The 23,981-nt window shown below is 43.7% G+C and overlaps 1 protein-coding gene across 8 annotated transcripts in view; it reads left to right on the plus strand.

Moving 5' to 3' along the window:
• The window catches only part of ZNF706 (zinc finger protein 706), a 187,577-nt gene that overhangs the window by 70,131 nt on the left and 93,465 nt on the right, over positions 1-23,981 (plus strand). For 6 of the 8 annotated variants that reach the window (XM_033933122.1, XM_033933121.1, XM_033933115.1 and 3 more), the window contains exon 3: positions 9,169-9,277. In XM_033933122.1, coding sequence (XP_033789013.1) covers positions 9,169-9,264 — 96 coding nt within the window. In that variant the 3' untranslated portion in view covers positions 9,265-9,277. Of the gene's footprint in view, positions 1-9,168; positions 9,278-10,931; positions 13,148-14,837; positions 14,889-23,981 lie in introns of those variants that run through there. The other 2 variants (XM_033933118.1, XM_033933117.1) reach the window with 2 other exon arrangements.

Raw genomic sequence — 23,981 nt, forward strand, 5'->3', positions numbered from 1 at the left:
GTAAACACAGAAGAAAGGCCCTGCCAGAAGCTGCCTGTTTACCAACAGTTGCCTGCGCGCTGGCTGCTCCTACATCATTAGGTGAGGGAGGAGGAGAGGGTGGGGGGGTTGTCAGGACCAGATGTGTTGCTTTAGGAACAAAGGGAGGGAAGAGGTTATCAGGATCAGCTCTACTACTTTGGGAACAGAGGAATGGAGGAGGTTGTCAGGACCGGCTCTGGTGCTTCGTGAATGGAGGAAGATTGATGGCTGCTGTGATGCTTCAGGAGCTGAAGGGAGATCTGTGGCTGCTGCTAATGCCTCGGAGGGGAGGGAAGGAAGGTTTTTTGGTCAGGAGCACAACTTTGGATGTTCTCAGCGAGGGAGACAATTTTTTCTTTTTGCCACTTGGTTGAGAGTGCCACTTAATTCAATGCTGGTTAGCTGAGATTCTACTGTAGCAGTTTTACAACAGATAGAAAATTGGTGATAGGAATGTCGCAAATCTAATATGATTAAAAAAAAGATAGGTGAATTAGTATGACTTAGGGGTGCAGTTTTACTAGCACACTATTTTTCCTATAGTTCAAAACTGAACTTAGTATTTCTGTTCTCACTATTTGATTGGATAGTGCACACTAGAAGTTTTAGTGCACTTGCATTTCTTCCAGTAATGGAAAAAGGTTTGTATTAATTGCAATAAACTTAAGAGCAGGGAAATGGGAAAAACAGTAGATGATAGCAGAAAATACCAGTATGCATATTCAGTCTGCCAGTTTATTCTGTTGACTTAGTTAAGGTTATGTAGTGCATTTACAGCCATAGTGCATGGATGTTAGTATGATCATTAAAAGCCTGTCTTGGATAATTAGGGGTACCTTACAAGATCCCCTATTGAATTAATAGCTAGCTCCCCTTCAGTTGTCTAACCATGGTGTTTATGGATGGTACAATCCAGATACAAGAATTGTGAGGAAAAGATGTCAACCATATAGCAGTGAGCAATCCAAAGCAAACTTTATTTTGTCAGCAGCATAGACTCGACACTGACAGTGTTTCAGCCATTATGCCTTTGTCAAGAGTCTCTTGCCAAAATAAATGTGTGGTTCCTTAGTTTGCGACATTAACGTGTGCACTATTGCCAGGGGATTTTCTTCCTTCAATTTCTCTAAAACTGGTGAATGCGAATTGCAAACTTAGGAACCACTCATATTTATTTTGGCGAGAGACTTTTGACAAAGGCAGAATTGCCGAAACACTGTCAGTGCCGAGTCTATGCTGCTGACAAAATAAAGTTTGCTTGGATTGCTCACTGCTGTATGGTTCATATCTTTTCCTCACAACTCTTGTATCTGAATTGTTCTCCCCATCGTAGAGGCCTCTCTGGCTTTTCTTTCCAGTGTGTTTATGGATGGTATACATCCACCACCAATGGTGAATTGATTTTTGCAGGTGTTGTAATTTGTTACTAACTGTTACCATATTTCTCACATATAGGCCGCCTCCTTGTATAGGCCGCAGGAAATGCCGATTTGGGTTTTAAGAACTCTTAGATAAGCTGCCCCATGTTACTAGCTGCGGCTTATCTAAGAGCTTTAAAAACCTAAATCGGCCTATACAATGGAGAAGCCTATACTGGTACATAAAGGCAATGTCATGTCACTGGGCATGAACAGAGCGGGACACGGGGGCAACTTCAGCAGCGGGTCATCCTTTGGTGGGAGAGAAACATGACGGGGAGAGCGGGAACTGCCCAGTGCAGGAGCGCGAGTGGCCTCTGCACTCTAAGAGCTGAGCCCAGTCCGTCCGGGGCATCATCTCCTCTCCTCCCCGCCCAGTGCAGGAGTGCTAGTGGCCTGTGCACTCTCAAAGCTGAGCCCAGCCCACCCGGGGCATCATCTCCTTCCCCCTCAAAAATGTCTCCTCAACTCTGGCTGCCTCCACCAAACACACTGTGCAGGGGAGCAATGTTTGTGATCTCTAGCTTCAGCCTGCACCCTTCCTGATTGGCTGCCGTCAGTTCTCGTGATGGTAGCCAATCAGGAAGGGTGCGGGGTGAGGCTTGAGATAACAAATATTGCTCCTGACCTGCACAGCATGTTTGGAGGAGGCAGCTAACATGTTTGGAGGAGCAGGCGTGGCGGTCCACAAGGTAATTTCCGGCGAGGGAGCTATTTAAAGGGGGGGAATGCTGTATTGCTCCATGTATAGGCCGCCCCATTTAAGCAAGCTGCGCCCACTAGGTTGGTTTGCAAAATCTATGTATAGGCCGCGGCCTATATATGGGGAAATACGGTACCCACAGCTTCTAGGTCAGTATTTTCTGTCTGCATGAGATTTAATTGCATATACTACCTACTTTGTGTTCTAATCTCTCTTAATGCATATTCATTGTGGCTATCCTGAAAACCTGAGTGACTGTGAGATACTCTAGGACTGACTTAGGAAACACTTTGTTGATCACTATTCATTCTTTCCATTCCAGAACTTACAGTATATCTGCAAAAAAGAAATTTTCTCCTATCACTTCTGCATTTATCACTGGCAATGACATTAAACAGGCCCCAGAGCATGAAATTCAGCATTCAGTGCTGCTCAATGAGCCTACCCATATGTCAGCTAACCTAACTTGGCCTGATTAAGGCTTCTGGAAAATATTACATCTCTGACCCATAGTTTCACCCTTAAGGTGATGTCGGTTTAGATAGTCTTGATACCTCCAAGATTTTGCTTATTTAGATGTTAAAGCACTATTCTAAATAACGAAAGACTGTACAGATAAGCAAGTCTCCAAGGCCTCACTCAGCCTTCAAAAGAAATCACAACTTGCTGAGGACACTATATAGAACAAATGCTGGGAATCAGGAATATACTGAAAAGACTTGCATTTCTTCTGTGTAGAAAAAGTGCTTCACAGAGAGGGGTTCATACAGACATAACACTCATGCAGAATGACATCCTCATTGGGCTCATTCTTATACCCCCATAACAAACTTGACCAAGTGCTGTATGTTTGTAATTATTTTAATTCCTAGTTAAAATAACCCTTTATCTTACAAACACTTGCATCTGTATTTTGCTATCTTCACTGCTGCTAGGAAGCGAACCTAGGTCTTGACATCCAAATCAGAATGAATATTGCAGAAACATAATGTATTTCACTCATTACCTTTGTGTTCAGAACATCTTTACCACTCAGTTTCTAGCACAATTCACCACTGTAGTAGACCCCACCTCTAGATCACATAATTCATTATCAAGGTTTACTAAATGTGATTTCCATTCTGATAGCAAAGAAATTGACTGAAAAAGCATTTTCTTTTCTAACCCTTGGCCTTAACTACTGCAAAGTAGAAATGAAACAAGAAGTATGTAGTGTTTGTTCATTTACTATACAGTAAATATAACCCATAATCCTTCAGGCAGGAATAACATGGATGTAGCCTAGTTACCATCATTTTTAATTTTTTCACCAGAGGTATCAGTTCCAGGACTGAAACATTTTGAACCCCACACATTTTGAGATTAAGAGAATATTTGCTGCCATATTTTTTACAACTAGCACTGTAAATTTGAGTCTGTGAAAAATATTCTAGTTTGTCTTCAATTCAGCAGGGTTAAGGCATCCTGCAGAAGCATGTATCTCTGGCAGAAAGATGCAGAAACATTCCCTGTTGTTTTGGATGCCATAGTCTTGATCAAAACATTTCCAAACCCACTTGGATAAGTTGCTTATGCATGTTACATCTTATGAAGTCCAGAAAGAAGCTCTCTTTACAGCGATGCAAGTAATATGGTGAGAATTAGCAGTAAATTTGAGAGAAAGAGATCATACTCCACATAACCTGGCTTAAGAGCAAGGTTCGTTACTGTCATGGTATGTGCAAAACTAACCCATTTGAAGAAATTGCTCCTAACATTGTTTTAAGCCAGTGTTTCACAACTCGGTCCTGAAGTAACCCCTTGCTAATCAGGTTTTCAGGATATTCACAATGAGTATTTGTGAGATTTTCATGTAGTGCAGATAGTGCATGCAAATCTCACTCATGAATATCCTGAAAACCTGACTGGCTGGGATACCTCCAGGACCAGGTTTGGGAACCACTGCTTTAAGCCATGATAGTGTATGTGTTTACAACTATAGTGTTGCCTTGGACCCAACTTAGTGTTTCCTTTTGACAGCCTCTGTCATAGCAATAATGTGAACTACCAGTAGGGTTCAAGAGTGCCAAGGCACCTGATAAGACAGGGGCAACTAAGGATCACTCCTATCCCATTTCCCCCCCCAAACACACCACTAGATACATGGGAGAGCATCCACCATGTGTGTGTGTGTTGGGGGGGGGAACAACCACTGTTTTTCCTGCCTGTTGTTACTTGATTAATCCAAATACAAAAAATTGGTAATGTCTTATCTGAGCACCAAAATCTGAATCTTCAATGGCATGAACCATGCACCACCAACAGGTCCTTAAATAAGGCCACAAATAATAATGCAAACCACAATGCAGTAGTCAGTACGGGCTTGATTTTCCCTTGTGATAACCAATAGCCCCAGGCAGGTATTTATTGAGTGATACACACTTAGACCGAAGTCTAATCTAATCCTTAGGTTTGTATACCGCATCATCTCGACGTTCGTAGAGCTCGGCGCAGTTTATAGTAGATGAAATAGGAAAGAACTGCAACAGAGGGTTAGAGGTAGAAGTGTGAAGAATATTAGAGGACTTGGGATGCCAGATATAAGAGTTTTCTTGATTCCTAAGTTGGAGAGAGGCTTACATTTTTTGAGAAAAGCCAGGTTTTCAGATGTTTGTGGAAAACTTGGAGAGAGCTCAAGTTCCGAAGAGGGGAAGTAAGGTTGTTCCAGAGCTCAGTGATTTTGAAGTGGAGGAAGGTCCCTAGCTTTCCTGTGTGGGAAATGCCTTTTAGCGAGGGGAAGGATAGTTTTAATTTGTGGGAGGATCTGGTGGTATTAGGGTATGAGGAATTCCAAGAAAAAGGGATAAAGGGAGGGAGGTTACCGTGTAGGATTTTGAAAGCTAAACAGGCGCATTTATAGTGGACCCTGGTGATTATCGGAAGCCAGTGAAGCTTGGCCAGGAGCGGGGAGACATGGTCAAATTTACTTTTAGCGAAGATGAGCTTGGCCGCTGCAATCTGAATCCGCTGGAGCCTGTGGAGATTTTTCTTAGTCAGGCTTAAGTAGATAGAGTTGCAATAGTCCAATCTGGAAAGGATGATGGATTGGACAAGGAGGGAAAGTGTTTTTGATGGAAGCAGGATCTAACTTTCCTCAGCATGTGAAGGCTGAAAAAGCATTTTTTTACCAAGTATTGGAGGAGGTCATTGAAGGACAATGCGGAATCAATGATGACGCACAAGACATTGCTCAAGAACTCAAGTTGCAGAGAGGAGCCAGAGGGTAGTGGGATGGAGGTGGGTAGGTGGCCTAGTTTTGGGCCGAGCCAAAGAAGTCTTGTTTTGGACTCATTCAATTTCATTTGCACAGTGTGGGCCCAGGATTGTAGGTTCATTATACAAGAGGATATGTTCTTAGACAGGTTGGTGAGGTTTGAATCGGTCTCGAGGAGGACGAGAATGTCGTCGGCATAAGTGTAAATTGTTTCAAGGGGGGATAGGTGGAGGAGTTTTAGGGAGGACATATATATGTTGAAAAGGATAGGAGATAGTGGAGAGCCTTGCGGGACTCCACAATTTGGTTTCCAGGGGGAGGATGAGGTGCCATTCATGTTAACAATGTAAGAACGAGAGCGGAGGTATTTAGAGAACCAATCTAGGACTGTGGAGTTGATGGCTATCTCAGAGAGTTGGTAAACAAGAATATCATGGTGGACAATGTCGAAAGCAACGGAGAGGTCAAATTGTAGGAGGATGGCGAACTTGTTTCGAGAGTGAAGTTGTTAGATCCTTGAAAATAGGGAAGACAGTAGGGATTCGGTGCTGAAGTTAGGACGAAAGCCATATTGATAGGGTAGAAGAATAGAGAATCTCTCTAAGTATGATGAGAGTTGGGTAGAAATGATGGACTCTAGCATCTTGGTTAGGAGAGGGATATTAGCAATTGGGCGATAGCTAGATGGTATGGAAGGGTCAAGGTCAGATTTTTTCAGTAGTGGGGTCAAGGCAATATGACCCATTTCTGGGGAGAAATGGCCCGACTGAAGGGCGGAGTTTATGAGATTGGTGATAGAAGAGATAGCCTGTGCAGGAATGTTCTCATATAGGTAGGAGGGGAATGGGTCCAAGGAGCAGTTACAGGATTTCAGTTTGAGGCAGAGATTGAGGACCAGAGATTCAGATACGCGCTCAAAGGTGGTCCAGGATCTGTCAGCTGGGATAGGGTTGGAGACCATTAGGGTGGAAGTGGAATCGGTGGAATTGGTGGGCACCAGGGAGTTGTAAGAGACTGAAGGAGGGAAGGAGCATCTCAAGGTAGAAACCTTATCGTTGAAGAATTTTGCTAGAACATCGGCTGAGGGAGAGGAGGGGAGCTCGGTGGGGTCTCTTTTGGAGGTTAGGGAGCGCCAGATGTTGAATAGTGCACTGCTCTGATTATTTGACCTGGAGATTTTGTCACCATAGAAGTTCTTTCTTGCTTTTTTTAGCGCTGTATTGTACAGCTTGATATTGACTCTCCAGGACTGTCTGTCTATGGGACATTTTGATTTTTTCCATATGCGCTCCAGAGCTCGACATTTCTGTTTTAGCTCTCTGTGATATGGGAGGTACCAAGGGGCCTTGGCGGGGGTAGGAGATGGATTTAGTGGAAAGAGGGGCGAGGGAAAGATAGGTGGATTCGGAGAGAGCGACCCAGTTATGCCAGTTAGTACCTGAATCTGCAGGCTTAGGGGCAGAGGAGAATAGATTGAGAAATTTAGACCAGAACAGATCGCTTGTGATTTTTTTGGGGAAGGTAATGGGGTTGGAAGTGCGGGGTGGAGCCCCAAGCTGCGACATAAAGATGGGAAGACAGAAAGCCCCTAGAAAGTGGTCAGACCAGGGGACATGTTCCCAGCGAGTGTCGTCAACTGACGTCTTGTGAGCGGTAAGATAGAGGAAACTAATGAGGTCTAGTGTGTGTCCCTTTTCGTGGGTTGGGGATGGTGCGGGGGGGGAGGCCAAGGGAGGTGAGGAAGCTAATAAGTTCAATCGTATCCTTGCTGGTGATGTCGTCTAGGTAGAGATTGATGTCTCCAATGATCAGTAGCCTTTGGAACTTGAGGAAGGCATTTGTTATAGTTTCAAGGACGAGTTCGGAGGAATTGTTCCAAGGGATAGGTGGGCGGTATAGGAGCAGGATGCCCAGTGGGTGTGGGTGAAGTTCATCGTTGACAGAAGCAAGCATGTATTCTAGTGAGGTGTGGCTACCCCTTTCGAGGAGCTGAACATCGAAAAAGGATTTGTAGAGAATTGCCAGGCCACCTCCTTTACGGTTAGATCTGGGTGAGAAGAGACCTTGGTAGCCATGGGAGCAGAGTTCATTTTGTGTAATCCATGATTCCGTGATGCATAGGAAACCAGAGTCAGAATCCTCGAGTAGGTCCTTCAGAATTTGAATCTTGTTGCAAGCGGATCTTGCGTTGCAGTAAAGTGTTGGGACTGGGGTGAGCGAGTCAGGCAAGGTTGGGGAGATTGGCAGGGGAAACAAACTTTAAAGAAGCATGATTGATTCTTCGGGGGATTTTTTTGGGAGGATGTGGTCTGGTGCGAGTCAGCGTGGGGATTTTGAGGCCAGGGCAGATATTATTGGTCTAAATAAATCCTGCCCAGTACATCATCGTGCTTTTATAAATTATATATTGATGAACTGGTGGAACAATCAAGTGCATAAACAAAACCAAAGAAGAGACAGTAAGAGCCAAAATAAGAAACAGGGAAGATAAATCAACCCTCCAAAAAAACACCCCACAAACTCCTAAATAAAAAGAAAAAAAATCAAAAAATCGATCAATCAAAAAGCGCTTAGACAAGTTAATAAATAGAAATCACAAAATAGTCTAAATTACTGTCACGTTCCAAATACCAATAGTGAAGAGCAATAAGTGGATCTTTATATTGAATATCCTTCCTTGGTGAAGATGAATGTTAAAGAGTGTCCACAATGACAAAAACAAATTGTGAAAAACAAAATCAAAAAAATAAGGACAAAAAGACGTCCGTAAGCAAAACTTAACACTAAAAGAGTCACTATAACTTCCATTCAATAAATACCTGCCTGGGGCTATTGGTCATCACGAGGGAAAATCAAGCCCCTACTGACTAGTGCATTGTGGTTTGCATTATTATTTGTGGCCTTATTTAAGGATCTGTTGGTGGTGCATGGTTCATGCCGTTGAAGATTCAGATTTTGGTGTTCAGATAAGACATTACCAATTTTTTGTATTTGGATTATTTGGTATTATTGGTAATTTTTGGGGTTTTTCTGGTTACTTGATTAACACATACCTCAGCAAGTACAAACAGTGATGTGTATTTTTAAATCTAGGCATGTGTTGTAAAACAGGAAGTACACATCTAGGCATGCTTAAGTCATGCCCCTTTTAAATCTCTGCCTCTTCGAAATGTACATGTCTAACTTTATTAAGTTATATAAAATTATGTGCCACTATTTATACATGTAGATAATTTTGATATGGCCTCTCGTGTGTAGATAGCTCCAATTGTAGTTTGCTACTGAGATACAAATATCAGTTATTTTCATATAAAAAACTAAGCACATGGAATGAAGAATAGGGTTCTGTCACACTCACATGTACTATTCAATAACACTAAAGAATAATTGCCTGATGAGAGTGATCGCCAGGTTGTACTCACTCCACCAAAATATGGAAGGAAGTAATAACTCCAGCCTTTTGTAACAAGATCACAAGAAGCAAACTGCTTGTCACTTTTTTGGTCTGAGCACCCCATTAAAATCATAGTCAACCTTTTTGATATCTGCTTACAATTCAGCCTATAAAAAAGAAAAACCTTCATGAGTTCTAGCTAGCTAGCTTCTGTAACTTGTTGGATATGCATACCATGTAGTATTGAAATGCATGTGTACTTCTATGGAACGAGTTGATAAGTCTAGATCTTGTGATAGACAAAGCTGTAGTTAGTATAATTTGTAAACTGATTTAGGAAAGCCTGTGTCTTCAGCGGTGTTTGTATTTTTCCCCTCAGACACAAATGCCAGATCCTAAGACTTTCAAACAGCACTTTGAAAGTAAGCATCCAAAGACTCCACTTCCTCCTGAATTGGTTGATGTAGAGGCATAAAATGGTTTTACAGGTCAGTTTCTATATTGCATATTACATTTTATTTAATGCAACAATGACAATGAGCAACGCAATCTAAATTGTGTATCTAATATAATAAAATGGTAGGCCGCGCATGCGCAGTAAAAAAAACGTGTTCCCTGAGCTGTCTCGAAAAAAACAATTGCGCATGCGCGGGTTTTACGTCACCACCTACTAGCTTTGTACTCGGCTGTGGCGGCGGCGGCTTTCAAATAAAATAAAAAAATATTACACATCTGCGCCGGCCTTTCTCACCCCCGCCTCTCACTCTGCATGCTACCGGCTCCTCTCCCGAACTGCACAAAACTTTGCTGTTCTTCGTTCTGCCCTGCTCCTTGCCTTACTATATTTTTAAGTTGAAAGACGAGGCAGCGGCTCCTCTCAGGATCCCCACCTGCATCGGAAGTCCAATGCAGTCGGGGATCTTGAGAGGAGCCGCCACCACCGTGTCTTTCAAATTAAAAATATACTAAGGCAAGGAGCAGGGTAGAACGATCTTCAAAATGGCGGCAACTCGATTTCGAAAGCGTGCATCCCGGTCCCCGCGCCTGCCTACCCCCCCAACACAGCGCTTGAGGCGGTCCCCGGCTCTCTCAAACTCACACGATTTCCTGCAACACGGAACGGAGGCTGCCGGGAGGAGGGCTTTGAGGCAAGCGGCTGTCGGCTGAGGGCAGACGCAGGGCCAGGAGCGGCTTACAGGAAGAGTCAGTTTCGGCCGCGAGCAGCGGCTGCCAGGAGGAGGCCTTCACAGAGCGGCGCTGGCGGCCCTCCTTCAAGGCAGTACAGCTAAAGCACTCAGGTAGGAAGGGAGGCCTGCTGATGGACAGGGGGGGGCAGAAAAATGAAGGGAGGCCTACTGCTGGACAGGGGGAGCAGGAAGAGGTGCTGATGGACCGGGGGGGGGGGCAGAAAAATGAAGGGAGGCCTACTGCTGGACAGGGGGAGCAGGAAGAGGTGCTGATGGACTGGGGGGCAGAAAAATGAAGGGAGGCCTACTGCTGGACAGGGGGAGCAGGAAGAGGTGCTGATGGACAGGGGGGAGGTAAAACAAAGGGAGAAGGGCTGCTGCTGGATAAGGGGAGCAGTGAAGGGATGGTGGTGGACACAGGGGATGTAAAAACAAGGGAGAATTGACAGGGGGAGCACGCAAGGGGTGGTGGTGGACAGCCAAAAGAAAGACAGAAAGAAAAAAAAAAGACACAATTACAAAAAGCGGCTAAGGAGACAGAGAGAGAAAGAAATAAAGACACACACACATATATATTCTAGCACCCGTTAATGTAACGGGCTTAAAGACTAGTTTATATATAAAATTGAAGAGGAAATGCCTATGGCTGTTTTCTCATGCTGGTACTTGACATACTTATCTACCTGCACTTCTGTATTAGTCGGTGGGAAAGGATAGTCAGGGGTTGGATTTGATTTAGAAAGCAGATTATATCTGCTTTGCTCTGCCTGCTCTAGTCTGGTCTCTGTTTTTCTGATCTTTATAGGCTACTTCCTGGCTGGAAGAGCTAAAAGGAGCAGGAAGCAGGGTACAGGGTATTGTGTACAGATCTTTCTGTGACCAGGGATAATACAGAATAGCACCAGAACCTGGTAATCTGTACTATTAATCTCTTCTATCCTATAATTCTCTGCAGGCAAACAGGATAGCTGAATCCTCACATATAGATTGGTGTCATCTGGAGGAGTAACCTAATGGTTGATGCAGTGATAGGAAGAAGTGCAAAAGTGAAGGGGATGAATATGTTGAAGCTGATAAAGAAAAGCCTGAATTGCTTAACAAATATTTCTATTCTATGTTCATGGCTGAAAATCCAGGAGCGGGACCAAAGAAGCAAATGCAAATAGGAATGGTAGAGTGGTAGACCCCGATTGATTTTCAGAGGGTTGTGTTGAGCAGGGCGCTTGCAAGGCCACCATTTCCAGATGGATCCATAGGGCTATTTTGTCAGCCTATATTCTGGCCAGGATTCAGTCTCCCGTCTCTGTTAAGGCACATTCATCTAGGCCTATGGCTTCTTCATGGACCGAAGATAGTACAGTCTCCCTTGAGGAAATCTTCATGGCATCAATGTGGTTCTCTTTGTACACGTTTGCCAAGTATTCCAGAGTGGATGTGGTGGCGAGACAGGACTCTGCTTTCAGGTTCTCGGCTTTCCGGATTGACGCAGGTAGCCACCTTGCCATTTAGGGACTGTTTTGGTATGTCCCAATATTCTAGAATGTCTCCCCTGTTACACTGGAAAAGTACTTACCCTGGTAAGCTCTTGCTTCTTTGATATTACCAGCCCTTGAGCTGGGAAGACTGTCTATATATCACTGTTTTATGCAGGGGTCGTTTCTGAGCTCTGATGCATTTGTTACCTGTTTCCAGTTGTTTTCATGTTTATTTTTGAGCAGAACACTTGTTTATGGTCTTCATTTCCATGGGTGTCTCTACTTCACATATTTTGTAAATTGGTTCTCGGTGCTTGGCTACTAACTGTAGGTGGAGCTAGAGAGCACACTGAAGTAGAGCAGAGTCACAGAGAGAAAATCCGGATTGGATTCCTTCTGCAAATGGCATGCGGCCATTGGGATACTACCCACTTGTCTAGAATGTCTCCCCTATCTACTGGAAAAGAGCTTACCAGGATAATCTCTTTTTTGCTCTCATATATAGTCAAGGGCCAAGGAATCCCAGGCTGCCCTGCACCAGAACTGGGAAGAGGGTTTTGACTACCTCCAGGAGAAAATAGCCTCAATTCGTATATTTGTTTGAGGTGACCATCCAGTAAGAGTGGGGGAGTCTAATACTTTTTACAGACAGATGACCCTTTGTAACTTCATCAGTGAGTTCTCAAAATGGTCTGTATTGGTTACCATCTAGTGTTACTGGAATGCCCTCAATGTCCATTGGAGGAAATACTTTAAGAAGGGACGATCTTTGTTCGTTTGGTTACAGGCCAGTGCAGGGATTTTATTCCATATTTTTCATGTTTAGGAAATTCTTGAGGATTCCTAGGGGCCCCAAACAAAATATCTGGCCAAGTAAAAGTTCAGTATGGTTTTCCTAGCTTCCTAATCCATTCCTTCAGAAGGGGAATTGGCTATGTTCTCAAAGGATGCATATACCTGCATAGAGAATTTGGATCAGCATATGATATTGGATGCCAGACAGTCAGGCTTTCAACCTAATTATATTATGGAGACAGTTTTGTTGGCTTTAATAACATTGAGAATGAATCAGGACAGGGGTGTCCCGATCATGGTCATGCAATTGGACATATCAGCTGCATTCAGTTTGATAAATCATTAGATTGTATTGGAATTTTTGGTAAATATTGGTATCTCAGACTGTTTTACAAAGTAGCAGCCTAATGGTTAGTGCAGTGGACTGAAATCCTGGGGAACTGGGTCCGATTCTTGCTGCAGCTCCTTGTGACCCTGGGCACTTAACACTGCATTGCCCCAGGTATAAAAAAATAGACATAGACCAGGGGTGCCCAAAAGGTTGATCACGATTGACCGGTAGATCGTGAAGGCAATGCAAGTCAATCGCATTGCTTTCGCGTTCTACTTGCTTCCCGACTCAGAAGCACCAAGCCAACCAACTTTCCCCACCCGACGTCAATTCTGGCCCAGAACTTCCTCTCCGACTTCAGAAATGACATCAGGGAGAGGAAATCTGGTCGTCTCGACACTTCCGCGTAGGGAAACACGGAGAGCTTGCGGCGGCGGAGGTTTGGATGCCTGTTTCCCGATGGCTGCGGCAGTTTGGAGGCCTGTTCCTCGATGGCAGCAGCAGTGGCTTGGGAGCAGGCAGGGAGACGGAAAGAAAGGGGGCATGGAGAGAGAAAGACAGACAGAAAGAAAGGGGGGCAGGGAGACAGAAAGAAAGAAAGGGGAGGGGGACAGGGAGAGAGGAAGAAAAAGTTGGCAGAGGGAATGAGATCTGGAAGCATATAGAAGGCTGAAAGAAGGGAAGAAATATTAGATGTACAGTCAGAATAAAGTGCAACCTGAGACTCATGAAATTATCAGACAACAAAGGTAGGAAAAATTATTTTATTTTCCATTTAGTGATCAAAATGTGTCCGTTTTGAGACTTTATATCTGCTGTCTATATTTTGCACTATGGCCGCCTTTTACTAAACCACAATAGCGGTTTTTAGCTCAGAAAGCCTGTGAGCATCGAGAGCAGTGCAGGGCATTCAATGCAGCTCCCTGCGCTAAAAACCGCTATTGCGGTTTAGTGAAAAGGGAGGGGGTATATTTGTCTATTTTTGTATAGTAGTTACTGAGCTGACATTGCATAAAGTTATCTGCCTTGACCTCTTTGAACCCCCCAGAATATAAATGATAATGAATGAGTAGAAAATAAATACTATGAAGCCTAAAAAATAAATAAATAATGATTAATATTTTCTCTGTGTACAGTGTGCTTTGTGTTTCTTTAATTTTATTGTTGGTAGATCATTTTGACTTGGTCATTTTACAAGTAGCTCGCAAGCCCAAAAAGTGTGGGCACACCTGACATAGACCTTAGATTGTGAACCCATTATGGACAGAGAACATAAGAACATAAGAAGTTGCCACCACTGGGTCAGACCAGAGGTTCATCGCACCCAGCGGTCCGCTCCCTTGGCGGCCCATCAGGTCTGTGACCTGTGAAGTGGTTCCTGACCATTTCTGTAACCTACCTCTACATCTATCTGTAACCCTCAATCCCCTCATCCTTTAGGAACCTATCTAAACCTTCCTTGAAACCCTGTAGTGTGCTCTGGCATATCACAACCTCTGGAAGCGCGTTCCATGTGTCCACCACCCTGTGGGTACAAAAGAACTTCCTCGCATTTGTTCTAAACCTGTCCCCTCTCAATTTCTCCGAGTGACCCCTTGTACTTGTGGTTCCCCACAGTCTGAAGAATCTGTCCCTGTCCACCTTCTCTATGCCCCTCAGGATTTTGAAGGTTTCTGTCACGTCTCCTCTAAGTCTCTGCTTTTCCAGGGAGAACAGCCCCAGCATTTTCAACCTGTCAGCGTATGAAAAGTTTTCCATACCATTTACCAGTTTAGTTGCTCTCCTCTGGACCCCCTCAAGTACTGCCATGTCCTTCTTGAGGTACGGCGACCAGTACTGGACACAGTACTCCAGATGTGGGCGCATCATTGCACGATATAGCGGCATGATGACTTCCTTCGTCCTGGTCATGATACCCTTTTTAATGATACCCAACATTCTGTTCGCTTTCTTTGAGGCTGTCGCACATTGTGCTTATGCTTTCAGTGTTGTGTCCACCATCACCCCCCAGGTTTCTTTCAAGGTTGCTCACCCCTAGCAATGATCCTCCCATTTTGTAGCTGAATATCGGGTTCTTTTTCCCTACATGCATGACCTTGCATTTCTCTATGTTAAAACTCATCTGCCACTTTTTTACCCACTCTTCCAGTCTCGTTAGGTCCCTTTGCAGGTCTTCGCAGTCTTCCATGTTTCTAACCCTGCTGCAGAGTTTGGTGTCATCAGCAAATTTAATAACCTCACATTTCGTCCCCGTCTCCAGGTCGTTGATAAATATATTGAACAGGAGCGGTCCCAGCACCGACCCCTGTGGAACTACGCTCGTGACCCATTGCCAGTCTGAGTAATGGCCCTTTACTCCAACCCTCTGTTTCCTGCCTGCCAGCCAGTGTTTGATCCATCGGTGGACATCCCCCTGCACCCGGTGGCTCCACAGCTTCCTAAGCAGTCTTTCGTGAGGTACCTTGTAGAAGGCCTTTTGGAAGTCAAGGTAAATGATGTCTATGGATTCCCCTTTATCCACCTGGCTGTTTATTCCCTCAAAGAAATACAGTAAGTTCGTGAGGCATGACCTTCCCTTGCAGAAGCCGTGCTGGCTCGCCTTCAGTTGTCCATTGTTTTCTATGTGTTCGTAGATTGTGTCCTTGACCAGTGCTTCCACCATCTTTCCCGGAACCGAGGTCAAGCTCACTGGCCTGTAGTTTCCCGGGTCACCCCTTGATCCCTTCTTAAAGATGGGTGTGACATTGGCTATTTCCCAGTCCTCTGGGATCTCCCCAGTTTTCAAGGATAGGTTACAAATTTGGCGTAGTGTTTCCATTATTTCGTTTCTCAGTTCCTTTAATACCCTTGGGTGGATGCCGTCCGGACTTGGTGATTTGTCGCTCTTCAGTCTGTCTATCCGTCTGAGAACATCCTCTTTGCTTACTTCTAGTTAGAAAATACCTGAATATACTATGTACAGTGCTGTGTGCATCTAATATCGCTATAGAAATGATTATGTAGTAGGTTTTCGGGATATCTAAAACAAAGTATTCAAGTCATTGTCAAATCCATAGAAAATGGTTTGCAGTGTCCTTCAGGATTCACCGTTTATCTCATGTATTTGTTTAATGTTTGTTTGAGCGAACTGTAATATATAACTGCATAACATATTTTTCCTATGCAGAGAACATCTTGTTGCTGTTTTCTGTGACCAACACCTTTCATGAAACAGCAGAAGTTATGAGGCAGGTGTTAAGATCTCTCAGTGGTTGCTTGCAAATGGTTTAAAAATCAATCCCAGTAAGACAAATATTCTTTGGGTGGTGAATAAGAATATGGTTGTCCCACAAGAAAAAATTAAACTTGCTACAGTGGAGGTCTCATTACAACTATGTGTAAAATTATTAGGTGTGTTTGTAGATTGAGTATGGAAAAATATTTTGAGATAGTAAATAAAACCATTTATAAATTGAAAATTCTCTGTTTGAAGCCGTTGATAGACCCATCTGGTTTTAGAACAATATCACACAATCTATGGCAAATATCACAGTCAAATGGTTTATTGTAACATCATTCTATTGGATTTTCCAGATTACCAAATCCAGTGAGTTCAGTCTATCCAGAATGCAACAGCAGAATTGTTATTGGGGGAAGTTTTATCGATCATGCTGCCAGGCTAGGATACATTTTAAGCTGCTAGTGTTTTGTTTTTTTTTAATCGTTTATGGCCAGGTTCCTGACTACTGTCTGAATTTTATCACATTATATCTTGCTTCAAGGAAATTAGGTTAAATATTCCTTCTAGTGTGATGTCAGAAAGCTGTTTCCAGGCAAAGATCTTTGAAAGGTCCTGATCTGTAGAACAAGTTTATCTTGTAAAATTTGTGATATTTCCTTTTATAATGCATTGTGGAAGACAGTTAAGGGTTACCTTTTTATACTGTATTTAACAAAATAAAAGCTGGGACCCTTTTGTATTAAAAATCTGCGATTGTTCGTTCATCTTCTAATATTTCACTGTAATCCACTTTGAGCCAGTTGATTAAGTAGAATAATAATTCTCATGTTAGAATGGATTAGTTATAGCCAGGCTACAAGAAGAGTTGCAGTTTCATCACTGGGACCACTATTGCTGCTGCTACGACTACTTATTTCTATAGCACTGTACATCAAAAGATAGAAGAGACAGTCCCTGCTCAAAAGAACATAACATTCTAGTCAAGACAAACTGGACAAGAATGTGCATCTATGCACAGTACTCAGGTGGGGGAATGATAAGACCGATATTGGTGCTTAGCAGGTGGTTTGGAATTTGGATTTGAATACTGCCAGCGATGTAGCTTGACATACCGAGTCAGGCAGTTTGCTGTACTATATGCTGGGAACAAAGTGGAAGGGACGGAGTCTGGAGTTGGCCGTAAGGAGAAGGGTACAAATAAGCGAGGCTTACCCAATGAGCAATGCCCAGGAGGGGGGGAGGGAGAAGAGAGATGAGAAGAGATATTGAACTGCGGAGCAAATACACTTGTAGTCAGTAAGAGGAGTTTGAACTGTATATGGAAATGAATAGGAAGCCAATGAAGTGACTTGAGGAGAGGGGTAATGTAGGCATAGCAACACTGGTGGAATATTATTTATTGTTTGTTGAAAGCTACTATACCACTACTAATGACTGGGTATTCAATTCAGAGTGGTTAATATTAGCTTCTATAACGGTGTTACAATACATGAGCTTCAGTAATAGTGTTACTATGCCTAAGGTACAATTTGAGTTTCTATAAGAACATAAGAAATGCCCTCACCGGATCAGACCGAGGTCCATCTAGTCTGGTGCTTCGCACACGCGGCGGCCAAATTAGGTTCTCCTTTTTGGAGACCCAACTTTACCGTATCCCTCAATATGATATGCAAGAAGGTGTGCATCCAACTTGCGCTTGAATCCCAGTATCGTAGTCTCCGCCACAACTTCCTCCGGGAGTGCATTCCAAGCACCCACCACTCGCTGAGTGAAACAGAACTTGCTGAGATTTGTCCTAAACTTGCTACCACTCAGTTTCAGGCTATGACCTCTTGTCCGTGTCACATCTGAAAATGTTAGCATTTCTGCTTCTTGGTCTATCTTATCAAATCCTTTTAATATTTTAAAAGTCTCTATCAAATCCCCTCTCAGTCTTCTCTTCTCGAGGGTAAACAGTCCCAGTTTCCCGAGTCGTTCTTTGTAGCTCAAATGCTCCATTCTTTTGACGAGTTTCGTGGCTCGCCTTTTCACTTTCTCCAACAGAATTATATCCCTCTTGAGGTATGGACACCAGTGTTGGACACAATATTCCAAGTGCGGTCTGACCATTGTTCTATAAAGTGGCATTATGACATCTTCCGATCTACTCGTGATCCCCTTCTTAATTATGCCTAACATCCTGTTTGCTTTCTTCGCCGCCGCACATTGTACCGATGGCTTTAGGGTATTGTCAATCAGTACCCCTAAATCTCTTTCTTGTTCGCATTTTGCTAATGTCACCCCCAACATCTTGTACTCATGTTCCTTGTTTTTCTTTCCTAGATGCATCACCTTGCATTTGCTTATGTTAAAGTTCATCTGCCACTTTGTCGCCCACGTTTCCAGCTGGTTCAGATCTTTCTGGAGGTCCTCGCAGTCCCTTTGAGAACCAACCGCCCGACATAGTTTTGTATCATCTGCAAACTTTATTATATTACATGTTGTATCCTCTTCTAGGTCGTTTATAAAAATATTGAACAAGATAGGCCCAAGAACCGAGCCCTGAGGTACGCCGCTAGTCACTTTCTCCTAGTCCGAGAATTTCCCATTTATGCTAACCCTCTGCCTTCTGCTTTCTAGCCAATTGCCGATCCATCTGTGTACTTCTCCTCCTATTCCATGGCTTAGTAGTTTTTTCATAAGCCTTGCATGTGGAACCTTGTCAAACGTTTTCTGGAAGTCCAAGTAAATTATATCCACTGGATCTCCCCTGTCCATTTGTTTGTTCACTTTCTCAAAGAATTGTAGTAAATTTGTCAAACATGACTTCCCTTTTCTGAAGCCGTGTTGACTAGCCCTTATCAGATTGTGATCCTCCAAGTGTTTCAATTATCTTCCCTGGAACCGATGTGAGGCTCACAGGTCGGTAGTTTCCTGGATCGCCTCTTGATCCTTTTTTGAAAATTGGGATGACATTTGCTATCCTCCAGTCTTCTGGTATTTGCCCAGTTCTAATGGACATGTTAGCTACGGATTGTAATAATTCACTAATTTCCACCTTAAGTTCCTTTAATACCCTTGGGTGATACCCATCCGGTCCAGGGGATTTGTCGCTTTTTAGTTTGTCAATCCGAAAGTGTATCATGTCCAACGTCACATTAACTGTTGTGAGTCTTTCCTCTATGGCCCCGGTGAATATCTTCCCTGTGGTTGGTACTGCTGAAATGTCCTCATTTATGAAGACTGAGGCAAAGATGTTAAAATACATGAAGTAGTGGGGACGTTGGGAAACAGCGATCATAATATGATCAAGTTCAAGGTTGAGGTAGGAGTATCAAAAGGCAAGAGATCCATAACGACAACCTTTAACTTCAAGAAAGGAAACTACGAAGCAATGAGGGAATTGGTAAGGAAGAAACTTAGGAACACTTCCAAAACATGGCTAACGGTAAATCATGCCTGGTCCTTCTTCAGGGACATGGTGAACGAGGTGCAAAATCTGTATATCCCTAGATTCAGGAAGGGGTGCAAAAAGAATCGAACAAAAGACCCGGCGTGGATAACCAAAACAGTGAAGGAAGCGATAGGCAATAAGAAAAATTCATTCAAGAAATGGAAAAAGGACAAATCTGAGGGGAACTGGAAAGAGCACAAGAAGTATCAAAAAGAATGTCACCGTGAGGTTCGGAAAGCTAAAAGAGAGTATGAAGAAAGGCTAGCCAGGGAAGCAAAAATTTCAAACCGTTCTTCAGATATGTTAAAGGGAAGCAGCCAGCTAGAGAGGAAGTGGGACCGCTAGATGACTGAGACAGGAAGGGAGTGGTGAAGGAGGAGAAGGTAGTGGCAGAAAGGCTTAACATGTTCTTCTCGTCTGTATTTACTAACGAAAACACGTCCAACATGCCGGAACCTGAGCAATTCTTCAACGGAAGTCAAGCAGAAAAATTAACATTCATAGAAGTGAGCATTGAGGACGTTCGCAGGCAGATAGAAAAACTAAAAACTGACAAATCCCCGGGTCCGGATGGCATACATCCAAGGGTTCTGAAGGAATTAAAGGAGGAGATAGCGGAACTACTGCAGCAAATTTGCAACTTATCCCTGAAAACAGGCGAGATCCCGGAGGATTGGAAGATAGCCAACGTTACGCCCATCTTTAAAAAGGGATCAAGAGGTGATTCGGGAAACTACAGGCCAGTGAGCCTGACTTCAGTTCCTGGGAAAATGGCAGAAGCACTGATAAAAGAAAGCATTGATCAACATTTTGAAAAGCACAAACTTCTGATAGCCAGCCAGCATGGTTTCTGCAAGGGACGATCGTGCCAAACAAACTTATTGCACTTCTTTGAAGGGATTAACAAACAGATGGACAAAGGAGACCCCATTGACATCATATATCTAGATTTCCAAAAAGCCTTTGACAAGGTGCCCCATGAACGCCTACTCTGGAAACTAAAGAACCATGGGGTGGAAGGAGACGTACATAGATGGATCAGAAACTGCTTGGAGGGTAGAAAACAAAGGGTAGGAGTGAAGGGCCACTACTCCGACTGGAGGAGGGTCACGAGTGGTGTCCCGCAGGGCTCGGTGCTCGGGCCGCTACTATTTGATATCTTCATAAATGATCTAGAAACATGGACGAAGTGCGAGATAATAAAATTTGCGGACGACACTAAACTATTTAATGGAGCTCAGACTACAGAGGAATGTGAAGAATTGCAAAGGGACTTGAACAAACTAGAAGATTGGGCGACGAGATGGCAGATGAAGTTCAACGTTGAGAAATGTAAGGTATTACATGTGGGGAGCAGAAACTCGAGGTACAACTATACAATGGGAGGGATATTATTGAATAAGAGTACCCAGGAAAGGGACTTGGGGGTATTGGTGGACATGACAATGAAGCCGATGGCACAGTGTGCAGCGGCCGCTAAGAGAGCGAATAGAATGCTTGGTATAATCAAAAAGGGTATTACAGCCAGAACGAAAGAGGTTATCCTGCCGTTGTATCGGGCAATGATGCGCCCGCATTTGGAGTACTGCGTCCAATATTGGTCGCCGTACCTTAAGAAGGATATGGCGTTAGTCGAGAGGGTTCAGAGGAGAGCGACGCGTCTGATAAAAGGGATGGAAAACCTGTCATATGCTGAGAGATTGGAGAAGCAGGGTCTCTTTTCCCTGGAGAAGAGGAGACTTAGAGGGGATATGATAGAGACTTATAAGATCATGAAGGGCATAGAGAGAGTAGAGAGGGACAGATTCTTCAAACTTTCGAATAATAAAAGAACAAGAGGGCACTCGGAAAAGTTGATAGGAGACAGATTCAAAACAAATACTAGGAAGTTCTTTTTTAATGCGCTTCCAGAGGACGTGATTGGGCAGAGTACGGTACTGGGGTTCAAGAAAGGATTAGACAAATTCCTACTGGAAAAGAGGATAGAAGGGTATAGATAGATTACTGCACAGGTCCTGGACCTGCTGGGCCACTGCGTGAGCGGACTGCTGGGCACGATGGACCTAGGGTCTGACCCAGCAGAGGCATTTCTTATGTTCTTATGAGTAAATGATGTTACAATGCCTGGGCTTCAGTAATGGTGTTACTATACATGAGCTATGATTAGCTTTTATAATGGTGCAGCAGACTTCTGGACAGATTGAAGGGGGGAACAGATGGTTTAGCGGAAGTCCAGTGAGAAGAAGGTTGCAGTAGTCTAGGGGAGAGGTGATGAGGATCTTAGCAGTGTTCTCAGAAAGGAAGGATCTAATTTTAGTGATATTGTAGAGAAAGAAACAACAGCTTTTGGCTGTCTGTTGGATATGTGAAGAGAAGAGTCAAAGATTACCCCAAGATTGCGAGCTGACGAGATAGAGAGGATGAGGGCAGCATTCATAGAAATAGAGAACAGTGAAAAAGGAGAGAGAGATTTAGGTGGAAAGATAAGGAGCCAAGTATTGGCCATATTTAATTTAGATGGTGGTGCAGACAAGAAAACAAAAAAAGGCAAGAGAGATGTCCTACAACAACCAGTATTCAAGCTGTATTCTGTAAAAATAATAACTTTATTTTTATATACCGCTATACCACAAACAGTTCAAAACAGTTTACAGAGGAAGAGACTGTATACAAACAGCAATATAACAAAAAGCATTTAAAAACAATATAAAATGTAAAGCAATAAATGTGTGTGCAAACCATTAAAAAACAATAATATAAAACATAATACTTACATAAAGAATAAAATATACATGATGGAAAAGTAAGAGAACAGACCAAAAAAGCTCATAAACCCCTTCTTCCTCAGATCATAAACTACATTAAATTAGTCCAATAAATTTTTTTTTTCCTTTTATTTCTACACTAGTCTTTAAACCCGTTACATTAACGGGTGCTAGAATATGTCTGTCTGTCTTTCTTTCTGTCTCTCTCACTCCTGCTGTCTTTCTTTCTGTCTCTCTCCCTACCCCTGTGTCTTTCTTTTCTTTCTGTCTCCCTTCCTCCCGCTGTCTTTCTTTCTATCTGTCTCTCTCCCTGCCCCCTATGCAGCAGCATTTCTCTCCCCCCCACTTCCCTGTGCAGCAGCCACAGCAGCATTTCCCTCCTCCCAGTTCCCTGTGCAGTAGCATTCCCTCCCCCTCCATTTTTCTGTGCAGCAGCATTTCACTCCCCCCACCTCACTTTCCTGTGCAGCAGCCGCAGCAGCATTTTTCCCCCCTCCATGTGCAGCAGCATTTCCCTCCGTAACTTAAGTGAAAAAGTGTTCCCCTATAATCAGGCCCACCATTAATCTACAGGGTCTTGGCCGGGAGAGGGAAGAAACGCATGCACGTGTACTTGTTGCCAGCTCCCACAGCTTTACCATCCTGCATCCCAGACACAAATACTTCCACCAAGCCCCACACTCCATTCTCTTCCGCAGCTATGAAGGAAAGGGGCGGGGACAGGGGGGAGGAGCCATGGCTTGGAGGCGTACCGGAAAGCACAGCAGCAAAGGCACAGTCCACAGCCGGCGAGGTCGTATGTTGGGGTGAAGCGCGTTCTGCGCTTGCACCTCTCACGGAAGTTTTTTGCTGACAGACAAAGTTTATTTTTTAGTTCAAAGCTGCCGCCGCCGCGGCTCCTTTCTCAAGCCGCACCTGCGTCGGAGAAGGCTTCCGATGCAGGCGGGGATCGAGAGAGGAGCCGTGGCAGCGGCTTTGAACTAAAAAATAAACTTTGTCCGTATCGAGGCATTACCAGGCGTCTTCCACAAATTGCCAGTTTTGCAGGCTAGGAACACAGACCCTAGATTATGAGTGGCAGGAAGACTCGGCAACGGGGGAGGGGGAAGAAACCCAAGGCACGGATAATTAGATATTTCACAAACCAACCGGTCAAAGTTTAATTTTAAGTTTAAAGGTGACTTGGCAGCTCCTCACGATCGCCGCCTGCGTTGCGCGGTTCATGAGAGGAGCTGCCGCAGAGGCTTTTAACTTAAAAATAAACTTTGGCTGGTAGTGCCGTTTTTCTTGGATGGAGGTCAGCTCGAGGTGGAGAGCAGGGAGACCAGCAGTTTCCAATTTGTCTGGCGGCCACTGGCAAAGCTAAGCGTGCATGCACACTCCTGCCTGCCACAGACCTACAGATCAGGGAACACGGCGGTAAGAGTGCGCATGCATGCTTAGCATTTTATTATAGTAGATACTACCTTGAAGCGTAGACTAACACGAAGTGTGGGATAACACGGCTACCATACCATTTCACTCAAGAAAGGATTAGAGAGTTCAGTGCACTTAACTGCTTGAGTATTTGGATAATTTATGATAATTTGAGTTACAGGGCTTCATTTAGCCCAGCACAGCATTAGAGTTCATAGGAACCTTGTTAGACATGATCTAGGCAACTTCCACAACAGGTGATCCACAACTTTTGGCAGCCATTGTAATAGAACTTTTGGTCAGTTAGCAAGTATCAGCTGAACAAATGTTAAATATTGGGACACATGACATTCACAGTATATGTCCCTCCCTTGGTGCATCTTAATTTGAAAATTGCGCATTGGACTCTGTGAACTCTCTTCATGGTGAACCTTTGAAGTGTAATGTTTGCCAATTTGCTATCCTGGAGTATAAAATCATGTCAGCCTAGAGAAAGGAGTGTCTTTCCAAATTCAAGAAACACAACAGTTCCAACTAAACTGGGTTGGCGAACTCATGTAGATGAGTTTC

Source organism: Geotrypetes seraphini, chromosome 2 (assembly GCF_902459505.1).
Source record: "Geotrypetes seraphini chromosome 2, aGeoSer1.1, whole genome shotgun sequence".
In the NCBI taxonomy this organism is placed as follows: domain Eukaryota; kingdom Metazoa; phylum Chordata; class Amphibia; order Gymnophiona; family Dermophiidae; genus Geotrypetes; species Geotrypetes seraphini.